The 12,985-nt window shown below is 43.1% G+C and overlaps 1 protein-coding gene across 3 annotated transcripts in view; it reads right to left on the bottom strand.

The window, feature by feature from the left end:
* The window catches only part of zfpm2a (zinc finger protein, FOG family member 2a), an 892,520-nt gene that overhangs the window by 595,684 nt on the left and 283,851 nt on the right, over positions 1-12,985 (bottom strand). For all 3 annotated transcript variants that reach the window (XM_038809982.1, XM_038809984.1, XM_038809983.1), the window contains exon 2: positions 5,042-5,200. In XM_038809982.1, the coding sequence (XP_038665910.1) occupies positions 5,042-5,200 (159 nt within the window). The remainder of the gene's footprint in view (positions 1-5,041; positions 5,201-12,985) is intronic.

The following is a 12,985-nucleotide window of genomic DNA, read 5'->3' as shown; positions in this document are numbered from 1 at the left end:
CCATTGGCCGACGCTGAAATCGGGGTGTGTGATCGGGCGGAGAATAGCTCCAGAAGCCGAAATCACGGTTTAGCGCCGAATCGCAATGCTCCGTCTCCTCAGAAACGGCGTCAATGCGCCGCATGCCGCGCGTAGTTCAAACACCATTTGCATATCATTAGCGGGCCCACCCACAATGCTCTACCTCCGATGGGCCGCGTTCTCGATGGCACGGTCCACGTGTGGTCTCACAAATCGTGAACCTGGTGGCTGCTGAGAGAGAGAGTGGGCTTATGGACAGTGTCCAACACCGCCATACTTTGCCGACAGCCATGCTGCTGGCCAGGGGGCTGTGGGGAGTATTGGGGGGTGGCCGAGAGGTGGGCTGTGGGGTCGGGGTGGACAACTACGCAACACCATTACCGCAGCCGGCAAGGCATGCCACTGACAGCCCGCTTTAAACGTGGTGCCCTGGGTCATGTTGGTGGCCCATAGGCGCCCCCCGCCCCTCCCCCCCCTCCCTGGATGCCCTCTGGTCCCAGACGACCCATCAGCTGTATGGGCACACCCCAAAACAACCTGTCCCATCATTTTGGCCCCAATCAATCAGTGTGTTTGTGGAGCGGGTGTATTGTTTAAGTGCGGCTGCAGCTTGTCAGCCGTGTGAGTGTCCATCACGGACCTGGCGATTCCAGCACCGCTTATCGTGGGTTTTGCGGGTGTTCCAAGTGGCGCTGGTGCTAGTCCCTCACCGGTAGCAGAATCGGTGCAGGTGTGGCGCCAATTATTCTGAGGTGAAAGTCCACAGATTCTCCATTGGCATCAGCACTTAAGACTCAGAAACGCCAATCCGGACCCTTATCTTTTCACCTTAATACTTAATATTTTTCCACCTAACTCCGACAGTGTGAGTCGAGGGTGGGGCAGTTATAGGGGAGTCGGGTATTAGCTCAACCGTAAGCAGCTGTGTTTACTGTATATTTCATATTCTTTCTAGCTATAAACAAACAGTAATTGTGTTTCAACTTACAAACCTGGTGACTGTAATCATTGGGCAGCCAAGGACAAAGGATTTCAGGAACTCTTATAAGAATTATTGGTTAATTCACTTGTGTTGTGACTCCAGAGCACATGGGGCTGATATTGACTGATCACTTGCCCAGGGTGGCGTAACGCAGTGAGCAGTGCCACGTGATTGCACTGGTGATGACCCTTTGCACCACTTTACTAATGATTGATAGTAAACTTAAAGTAGTGGTAATTGGCCAGTTTGGATTTATCCTGCGTTTTGTGACATGCCTGGCCAATTTTCCACATTGCTGCAAGGATACTACTGTTTTAGCTGTCCTGGAACAGCTTGACTAGGGGCGCAGCACGTTGTGGAGCACATGTCTTCAGTACTATTGCTGAAATAACTGTGTCTTTAGCTGTTTCTTTAAATCATGTGGGGCAAATAACATTCACAGAATCCCAGAATTGTTACAGTGCAAAAGGCGGCCATTTGGCACATCGTGATTGTGCCAGTTCTCCAAATACGTAATATAACTTAGCTCCATTCCCCTGGCTTTTCTCCATACTCCTGGACATTGTTTCTATTCAACTATTAATCTAATGTCCTCTTGAATGGCTCCATTGAAGCTGCCTCCACCACACTTACAGGCAATGCATTCCAGATCCGAACCACTCGCTGTGTGAAAAGGTTTTTTTCTCAAATCAGATTTACTTCTTTCGAAAATCACTTTAAAATTCAATGTAGACTTGCTTCTGTAATGGTTGAGACCTCAGGAGCAGGTTATCCACTCCATACCTCTGGCAGAAGATTGTTATAAATGCTTTAGCCTTGCCTTTTAAACGGATGCTCATTGAGGATAGGGATGTTTATGGAGCCATCTCCTCTTCCAGTTAGTTTCTTAATTCTCCACCATCATTCATGACTGCACATAGCAGCAATGCAAAACTTTGACCTGATCTGTTGATTGGTGGATCACGTACCTCTAACTATCATTCTGCTTTTGCTGTTCATCCTGCATTCACTCCTTTATTTAGTTTCAGCACGTTGGCACTGCGTTTTTAGATATGCTGTTAGTGCTCCTGGCATGCTCTCTTGCATTTGGCGCTGCATAATGCCACAGTGCTTAGTACTGCTTCCTTAGAGTGCCAGGAACCCGGGTTCAATTCCAGCCTTGGATCACAGTCTGTGTGGCGCATGCATGTACTCCCAGTGTCTGCATGAATTTCCTCAGCGTGTTCCGGTTTCCTCTCACAGTCCAAAGATGTGTGGGTCAGATGGATTGGCCATGTTAAATTGCCACTAGTGTCCCGGGATGTGCAAGCTAGGTCATGCGGATATGTCGATAGGGCAGGTGGACAAGAGTAGAGTGCTCTTTCGAAATCGGTGCAGACTCAATGGCCTGAATGGCCTCCTTCTGCACTGTAGGGATTCTAAGATTTCTCATTCAACCAGGGTAGTAAGAGGAGAGTAAGAGCAGCATGGTAGCACAGTGGTTAGCACTGTTGCTTCACAGCTCTAGCGTCCCAGGTTCGATTCCCAGCTTGGTCACTATCTGTGCGGAGTCTGCATGTTCTCCCCGTGTCTGCGTGGGTTTCCTCAGGGTGCTCCGGTTTCCTCCCCCAAGTTCTGAAAGACGTGCTATTAGGTAATTTGGACATTCTGAATTCTCCCTCTGTGTACCTGAACAGGCACCAGAATGTGGCGACTAGGGGATTTTCACAGTAACTTCATTGCAGTGTTAATGTAAGCCTACTTGTGACAATAAAGATTATTATTATTATTAGGGATCTGCTGGGCCATGAGATTAGATTGTGAGTGATCGTAATTCTGCTGCTGTGATGGCTAATAGTGCCTCATGAATTGTTAGATTGGTTTGAATCTATCCCATTTAACATGGTGGTGGTGCCACCCAACATGAAAGAGGTTGTCCTCAATTTGAAGATTTTTTTTTCACCACAAGGAGCGTACGATGGTCATTCCTACCAATAACCATCATGAATAGTTTCATCTATGACAGGTGCATTGTAGATTGGTGAGGAAAACGTCAAGTAGATTTTTTCCTCTTCTTGTTTCTCTCACCATCTGCCGCAGACCCAGTCTGGAAGATATGTTCTTCAGCTTGACCAATAGTGGTGCTACCGAGCCATTCTCAGTGATGCACGTTGAAGTCTCCCACCTGACAGCATTTTGTGCCACTGCCGCCCTCAATGCTTCTTCCAGTTGGTGTTCAACATGGAGGAGTAGAGGCTAGACAGTAGGTGGCAATCTGCAGGTTTTTTGACCTTATACCAGGGGACTTCATAAACCCTATACATGAAAAAATATTTCTTAACCTCCCCTTTAAATTCAGTTTATCCTCTGCAATGTTCTTTCACTACTGAGAAATAGTGGTAATTGTTGATCGGATGAGCATTAAAGATATTAAAGGTAATATAGTATGAATCAATAGAGTCTACAACTACAACAATAGAGTCTACCTGGACATTTCACATTGCATATCACAATACATACAAGCACAATTTGACAAGTTTAATATACTTATAGCATAGAGTTTCAGAAACAGATCAGCTGAAACTATTTGATCAAATGAGAGGAAATTTGATCATATCTTTAAACCAAAGTCTTAGGACTCTTAGAGAAAAGAACAAAACAATGGTGGCCTGAGGGAGTGATAATGTCTTGCCAAAGGCGCCTGTTGTAAAACAAATCACTGAGCTGCTAAATCGGCTGTATCAATGCTCTATCAGTGTCTGTGTTCCAAACAAATCAGAAGACAAGAAGGCAAAGATTCGGGTCAATAAGCTTAGGCGATTTACACATACAACTCCTCGAGCAAGGTAGAAACAAAGTCATATCGGCTTTTTTCAGCTTTGTGCACCGAGCTTCAGTCAGTCCAAAGAGAACTCCAAATGTCAATATAATATGTTCTGTAGCTAAGATAATTTAAAGAAGCTCAAATTCATAATCCTCACAAAAAAGGTACTACTGGCTTTGGAGATTTTGATATTAAATGACACAAAGGCAGAGTGATCAAGGCACAGGCATTGAGTATTGATGCTTCTAGAGGGATTCGCACATTGGCATGGGATCTATCATTACAGCTGCTTAAGAAAGACAGAATATTGACTGAAAAGGTTTGAAGGGCAGACAAAACCTGGTGCCTGATTAGAAAATGTATGACATGAGCCATCGAAAGCTATCAGATGAAGCACTTAGAGCGAGGAATTAAGGCAAACTAGAAAAAGTGTCATGAAGAAAAGCTTCATTACACTAACAAATGTAAAAAAAAAAAATCCTTCACTGTTATCAGGTGATTTTTATTAGTCATGCCAGGAAAATGAAGAGAGTAAATTAGATTCCAGCAACTATTAAGAGTCATAACCTTTTCAGTGTCACGACTGAAAAGAAATAACTCTTCAGGTATGTGAAGCAAGGAAACACTTGCCTTTAATAAAAAGCAGAATATTGCGGATGCTGGAAATCGGAAATAAAAACAAAAAGTGCTGGAAAAACTCAGCAGGTCTGGCAGTTAACAGTGGAGAGAGAAATATAGTTAACACTTTGAATCCTTACAACTTGTCTTTACTGAACTAGTCAGGAAATCATGCAACATTGTCACAGATGGCCACTAAGTTCAAAGCGAAGGTATAGCCCAAAATAGGCATGTTTGACTATTAGCACTTTGGGAATAGATGTGACACACCTCAGAATTAATACTTTGGATCAAGAGTCGATATTCCAACTGTGCCAGATGCATACCTGAAACTGATTGTGTGACAAAACTTTTTTACAAGTATTTTACCAGAGTTTGTTCTCATCTGTCTTTCCTTATTATTAATTGTGCAACTATGCAGAAATACTTATTGTATCCCCACGTCCGGCAGCAGGAAATTTGAAAACGGGACAGATTTATTGCTGTGGTACGGACTTCGAAGATCTGGGAATGGCACGGAATGGCCTTCCAGAACAGAGAATTCTACAACAATGCAATCACAACCACTGGCCAGAAATAACCTCCATATGACAGTAAAATGTATTCACTCCAGTTACCTTTGCCACAGTAATATTCTGCTTCTTCACAACTGAGATGTTCTGAGCCATAGTCTGCTGAGAAGTTTTCCTCAAGGGTGTAGTCTCCTCTGCTGATTGTATCATTTTCTTCAGACAGACATTCTTCCTCATCATCCTCAACTGCGCCTTCGAGTGGTCCTGTTAATACAGAAAGTTAGTACAGAATGAGGTGTCTCGATTAGACAGTTTGCACTGGTCACAATTTCAACATTCTTGTCAAGAGTTTTCTGGGGGGTTTTGGTCGCAATAAACTCAATACTACAAGTTCACAACATTACATTACAATGACATTACAAAGCAGATTTCAGCACTGCTACAAGCAGCATATGTAAGGCAGTCCTCGGGACCATTAGCAACTACCCTTAATGTGTTTGTTTTTTATGCCATTATTATAATGACAATCTTCAGAACTATACAAAAACTGAAATGGACTAGTTAGGGTGAAGATTGTTCTTGGGAATTAATTATTTGTTCAGTGCATGATCAAGCTATCATGGACACTACTTTCACAACACAATGTATAAGCGAAAAGGTGCAGCTTACTATTAAAAGTAGAGAGGTTACATGTGATAGCCTGAAAAGGAAGAAAGACACGCCGAAAAAAAACTTCAAAGATAGTATTGGATTTTAAATTAGTCATGTATAAGCCAAAGTGAGTTAAAATACTTCATTCTTATTCTTGGTGTTTACTAGCTTGTCGTTTAGTTACATCTTAATGCTTCATGCACCAAGCCAACGACACCTGCAATGTCTCGGCCACATTCATCGGATGGATGGTGACCATATACTCAAAGCGCTTTTGCACATGAACTGGCCATTAGGTCACAACCTTCTGGATACTTGCAAATGAGATGTATGCAGGTCACGGACCGTGACACAGACTGGAAGACAACCACCAATAAACTGGGCCACGGGAGGCTTACTGTTCAGAAGGTCACTGGAAGAGGTAAAGAGACATTGAAATCTCAGCTGGCTGAGAAGAGGATTCAGGGAAAAAGAGGGCAGAGAGCCATGCACCTACTCAGCCAACTGCCATCATCTGCAACAAGTGCAGCAAAGTCGGACCAAGTGTTGTTTAATACAGGGTTGATGACCAAGGAACAAACCATCAATGTGAAGAGAGCAATGGCTGACATTGCTCTAATTAGTGTGGAATGCACTGTGGAATGAAAAATTGTATTATTTTTAAGATTTTGGGGTTTATTGTGTTATTTTGTGAAGCATTTGTGTGGCTGTATGTAAAACAAAGTTACTTAAGCTGGAGACTGATTGTCTACAAGGTTTAGGACATCAAAGTAGTGTACAAAGTAGACATATCCCCTCCAAACTGGTTTAGCACAGGGCTAAATCGCTGGCTTTTAAAGCAGACCAAGGCAGGCCAGCAGCGCGGTTCAATTCCCGTACCAGCCTCCCCGAACATGTGCCGGAATGTGGCGACTAGGGCTTTTCACAGTAACTTCATTTGAAGCATACTTGTGACAATAAGCGATTTTCATTTTCATTTCATTTTTTCAGAAGAGTGGTACTGTCAAATCTAGATTCCCCCCCCCCCCCCAACCCCGGGTAGTCTAGAAGAATACAGGGGAAGATCAAACAGAAAAAGAAATCATACACTAGGCACAAAGAACTAAGCACTGCCGATAGCCTAGACAAATATAAGTGTAGGGATGAAGGAAATTAGGAAATCAGAGAGAGGACATGAAAAAATATTGGCAAGTAAAGTTAAAGAAGACCCAAAGATGTTTAACCAATATATTAATGGTAAAAGGTTAGTTAAGGAAAGAGTGGGACCTATCAGAGATGAAGAAGTGAACTTGTGTGTAGATGTAGAGGCTGTGGGATGGGTTTTTAAATTAATATTTTGTCTCCATGTTTACAAAGGAAATGGATGATGCAGATATCGTAGTCCACGAGGAACATTGTGAGATATTGGGTGGGATAATTATAAAGAGAGAGCAAGTACTTGAAGGGTTGAAATCCTTGAAAGTCGATAAGTCACCAGGGCCAGTTGGATTGTTTCCAAGGCTTCGGAAAGAGATAAGGGAGGAATAGCAGATTCTCTGGGGATGATTTTCCAAACCTCACTAGTTACAGGGCAGATACCGGAGGATTGAAGAAATGTAAACATGGTTCCATTGTTTAAAAAGGGATTGAAGGAAAAGCCAATTATAGGCCAGTTAGACTTACTTCAGTGGTGGGAAAATTAGTAGAATCAATCCTGAGAGATAGGATTAACAGTCACATAGAAAGGCATGGACTAGTCAAGGATAGTCAGCATGGGATTGAGAAAGGAAGTTTTTGCCTCGCAAATTTGAATTCTTTGAGGAAGTGAAGGGTTGCTGAAGGTAGTGCAGTGGATGTTGTGTACATTATTTTGGCAAAACGTTTGAGAGTGAAAGCCCATGGGATACAGAGCAATGTGGGAAACTGGATAAAAAGTTGGCTTATTAACAAAAGGAAACAAAGGGTAATGTTTGATAGCTGCCCTTGCAATTGGAAAATTGTTTCAAGTGGTGTTCCACAGGTGTCGGTGTTGGGATCCTTACTGTTTGTGTTATATATTAATGATTTGAACGTGCATGATTGGAAAATTTGCTTGATCGATTGATTGATTTGACTCACTGTCAAGTGTACCGAGGTACAGTAAAAAGAATTGTTCTGTGTACAGTCCATATATAAACATACAATGTAAATACATGGACACAGACAGGTGGTGAAGCATACGGAGTGTAGTACTACTCAGTAGAGATATGTGAAGAGATCAGTTCAGTCCATAAGAGGGTTATTCAGGAGTCTGGTAACAGCAGGGAAGAAGCTGTTTTTCAACCTGTTAGTGCGTGTTCTCAAACTTTTGTACCTCCTGCCCGAGGGAAGAAGTTGGATGAGGGAATAACCCGATGAGAGGGGCCTTTGATTATGCTGCCTGCTTTCCCAAGGCTGCGGGAGGTGCAGACAGAGTCAATGGATGGGAGGCAGTTTCGCGTGATGGACTGGGCTGTGTTCACGACTCACTGTAGTTTCCTATGGTCTTGGGCCGAGCAGTTGCCATACCAGGCTGTGATGCAGCCAGATAGGAAGCTTTGTATGGTGCATCTGTAAAAATTGGTAAGAGTCAACGTGCACATGCTGAATTTCCTTAGTTTCCTGAGGATGTATAGGCGCTGTTGTGCTTTCTTGGTTGTAGCGTCGACGTGGGTGGACCAGGACAGATAGTTGGTGATGTGCACACCCAGGAATTTGAAGCTGTTAACCATCTCCATCTCGGCACCACTGATATAGACAGGGGGTGTGTATGATACTTTGCCTCCTGAAGTCAAATGACAGCTCCTTAGTTTTGCCGACAATTGCGGGAGATTTGTGTCATTACGCCATGCCAATTTGCAGAAGAAACAACAAGATTGGCCGATTGGTGAACAGTGTGGAGGATAGCTATAATCTCCAAAATCATATAGATGGGTTGGTGGAGTGGGCAGTAAAGTGGCAGATGGAATTTAACACAGAGAAGTGTGAGGTCATGGATTTAGGGAGGTCAAACAATTATAGGGAGTACATAATAAATGAGAATATACTTAGAAGGGTAGATGAAGCAACAGATTTTGGTATGCAAGTACATAGGTACCTAAACACAGCAGTTGAAGAAGACAAGATTGTAAAGAAAGCATATGGAATGCTCTCCTTCATTGGCAAAGATATAGAATATAAAATTAAGGATATAATGTTGAAATTGTGTAAAACACTGGAGAGGCTACAACTGGAGTAGTGTGTGCACCACAGTACAGGAAGGATGTAAGGTTTACAAGAATGTTGCCAGGGCTAGAAAAGTGTAGCTATGAGGAGAGTTTGGATAGGTTAACATAGAACATAGAACAGTACAGCACAGAACAGGCCCTTCGGCCCTCAATGTTGTGCCGAGCAATGATCACCCTACTCAAACCCATGTAACCCAACAACCCCCCCCCCCCCCCCCCTTACTTTTTTTTTAGGACACTACGGGAAATTTAGCATGGCCAATCCACCTAACCCGCACATCTTTGGACTGTGGGAGGAAACCGGAGCACCCGGAGGAAACCCACGCACACACGGGAGGACGTGCAGACTCCGCACAGACAGTGACCCAGCCGGGAACCGAACCTGGGACCCTGGAGCTGTGAAGCATTTATGCTAACCACCATGCTACCGTGCTGCCCACGGTTGGGGTTATTTACCTTGGAACAAAGAAGGCTGAGGGGTGACTTATTTGAGGTGTACAAAATTATGAGGGGAGGAGATAGAGTGGACAGATTAAAATTATTTACCTTGGTGGAGGATTCTAGAATTGGGTATATAGAGTTAAGATAAGTGGCAGATGTAGAGACATGAGGAAGAACTTTTTAACACAGAGGGGAATGCAAGACTGGATTTCGCTGCACAAACTGGTGTAGAGGCAGAGACCCTAAACTCTTTGAAAAAATACGTGGATATGCACCTTAAGTGCTGTAAAAATACAAAGCAATGGACCGGGTGCCGGAAGATGGGATTAGGCACTTGGGTGTTCTCAGGCTGGCATGGACAAGATGGACAGAATGGTCTCCGTCTGTGCTATAACATCTCTAAGATTCTATGGAGATGTAAAAGACATGTGCTGTACTGTTCTATGTTCTATGTTCTATGTGTTTGAAGTAAATATAGCTAAGCTGAATTTTCCAGAAGCAAACGAGCAGCAGGCAGAAATATGCATTACGATATAATTAAGGGGCTTATTGTTTTTCGCTGTGAAATTGCGAAGGGAAGTAAAAAGATTTACAACTTGCAACGGTTTCCTAAGTAAGCAAAGCAGGAATATGAAAGATTGTTTATATTCTGGGAATGTTGTTTCAAAGGGGGAATTAAGGGCAATGGAATCAAGATAAAATAGCAAAAATACTTAAGGAGAGATGTTGAGATCGTAGGGGTGCGTATGGTCATGTGAGACCTCCGAGAGTGTCAGTATGTGTTAGGAAGAGAGCTGTGAAGACACAAAGTGAAATCTGCCATTCAGTTAAGCCAGAAAAGATTTGAGGCTGCAAAAAGCAGTCTAGTGTCTGAAGGTTTGAAGTTCTACAGCAACATGGAACAGAGAGGAGCGAGATAGTACGTGGTATGCTTCTCTAAAGTGACAGTTGCTTTGCCTGGGGGGTAATATTACTGGATATAGTTATATTCAATAAGGGATTATTGTCTACATTGATCGGTCTAACCAATTTATTAGTGAGTTTAACCAAGTTTGTTTGGGTGAATATTCTGGAAGGCTAATTTTAACTGTGTAAATGTAATCTTGCGGTTACATATTTCTTTATTTTGTTAATAAATATTTAAATGTTTAAATTCCCACGAGTCTTACTGTAATTTGTGACTTCTGAATTCAATAAACTTACCTTCACGTGGCCAATGTACAACAAAAAAAGAGTTGTGACACATCTGCCAAATTATCCATCGCCAGATCATAAGAACTGCTATAGGTCTCAAGAAGCTTTTTTTTTTAATGTGCCCCGATTACTCCGAAGTTTAGAATTAGAGACCAGCCTTGTGATTCTGCTTTGAACCATTTCTACAACTTGGATGTTTACTGCACAATAGCCAGTGCTGAATGTGGTATTCAAAATCCATCCCTTCCTGTCCCTCATGCAAACTGCAGTTGTAAACCATCCCTCTCCGAACAAATACTGATCTCCTCCCCTTCAAATCTACCATCATCACCCTCTCCTAGTTAACATTTATATTGTGTCCATAGGCAACATCATTTAAAAACACATCACATCCACATTACCTGTTGTTAACACCCAGTTTTACCTCACTACCACCTCCCTCAACCCTCCTACTACCACCAATTTGTTATGCTGCTTATTCACTATGTAGCCATCTAAGATGGCCCCCTGCAAAGGACCATGGGAATTATGGCCAACCCAGGACTCAGACAGATACAGAGCCTATGTGTGTCCGAAACACAGGTAACCAGACCTGATCAAAACCTCCTGCTCATTTGCATTTTAATGGCCCATTTTCCCAGGACAATAGAACTCCAATCAAGCAACCGGTACAGCCACAGACTGATCGGCGCCACTCCCCTTACTCAGAAAGCACTACTGCCAAGATCAATGACCGCTAAGGGCCCCCCCCGCCACCAAGGCAACCGCCCCTTTATTGGCCGAAATTGAAGACAGTGATGAGAGCCCTGTCGAACTATTGGATTCAAGGTTAAGGATTGCCCCAAAGAGCGCAAAATCCCAGAGGAATAAAAGGGAGTGCAGCCATGTGTTCTGTCTCTTGGATCCGGTCTGTGCCAACCCAATTACAGCAGGACCAGCCAGCCAAGATCAAGACCAACGATCGCTCTGACAGATGAGCCCAGCAGAGACAGAGCCACTTTCTTCGAACCAGCCAAGTTAAATCCAGATAAAGGCATTATCCATTTGCGCAGTGCCGGTCGCCCTGAAGTTAAGTATAGGTTATTGCAGCTGATAGGTGTAGTTTAACTCATAGTAGATATTGTGTTTGCATGTCGACATAACTCTTGTGTATGTAAATAAACCATCTTTTGAAATAACTAACTGGTTGTGTGGTCATTTGATCGATATAAAGGAAGGCTTGTGGTTCACCAACGTTAACAGAGCAACAACATCCAGTACTGGATGAGCAGAAATTTCCACCAATTATTGGGCAGGCTAAATCCATCACCTTGGTTTCTATCTCAAACTTTGTTCACAAGCCATCAACTCCATCCCTCCATATGGCCACTCTCCAAGACTGATCATTTTCAACCTTGGCATCTTACCTGACCCGGAAAGTCCACGTACTTCCACCCCTGTAACATTACTCATTCCTCAGCTTACCTGCTGCTAAAACTCTCATCCATGCTTTTGCTACTTCTGGACTTGACTGTTCCAATAACCTCCTGGCCAGCTTCCCACCTTGCACCCTCCATGAACTTGAACTCCTCCAAATCGCTGTTGCCCATATCCTAAATTGCAGCAAGTCTATGCACCCATCACCGTGTGCTCACTGGCCTACTTTGGAGGACTAAACTTGATTTTAAAATTCTCCCCCGCCACTGATTTAACTTTCTGTAGCTCTGTAACCTCCTCCAATCCCTTAGAGTTCTGATATCTCTGCACTCTCCCGAATTCAAGCTATCTGTGCGTCCCCAATATTCACTGTTCCACCACTGGCAGATGTTACCTATTCTTTAAGCCCTAGAATTCACTCCTTAAACAAACACCTTTACATAAGATACGCGGCACAGAACTGGGGCCATTCAGCCCAACTAGTCCAGGTCAGTGTTTATGCCCCATCTTTTCTCATCTAAATCTACCATTGTAACTTATTTCTTTTGCTTATCATGTGACCAGTCGCTCCAACTGACCAATACTTGTGATTATCTTCCAAGTGCAACTTGATGAATCTAAGTCTGGGAATTCCCCGTCTTAGCCAGGGTCCCATTGTTCACATGATTACGTTTGATGGTTTGTCTCCATCCAGCTGAGTAACTGGGTGTTGTTTTAACCCAGTGAAATATGTTTCACTCACATTCCTCTTGAAGTTATTGCCTTTGATATGGTTTGTCTGACATGCTCTCTCCATCTCTGGAATGTGGAGTCCACAGTAACAAAAACGTAGGTAGCCAGCTTGGTTGTGAGTTTAAGTCACTTTAACTTGTGTTTTTACGAACATATTTTTCTTAAAAATCCAATTCATGTTTTCAGCCAGTAAATAGCAAATTATTTGTCAGAAAGCACATTTTCAAGACATTCCTGACTAGCTTTCCAAAACATTTTCTCGCCACCTGTCGTCATTGCTGAGTTTCTCCTTCCATTTTTTTTTAATAGGGTGCAACATTTGCAATTCTGCATTTCTTTGGCACCAGCCCCAAATCTAAGGATGGCAGCATCTTCTTTCTTGGCAAACGCA

This window comes from Scyliorhinus canicula, chromosome 10 (assembly GCF_902713615.1).
Source record: "Scyliorhinus canicula chromosome 10, sScyCan1.1, whole genome shotgun sequence".
NCBI classification, from domain to species: Eukaryota; Metazoa; Chordata; class Chondrichthyes; order Carcharhiniformes; family Scyliorhinidae; genus Scyliorhinus; species Scyliorhinus canicula.
Note: the sequence above shows the minus strand (reverse complement) of the source record. Positions and strands in the feature narration are given on the sequence as shown.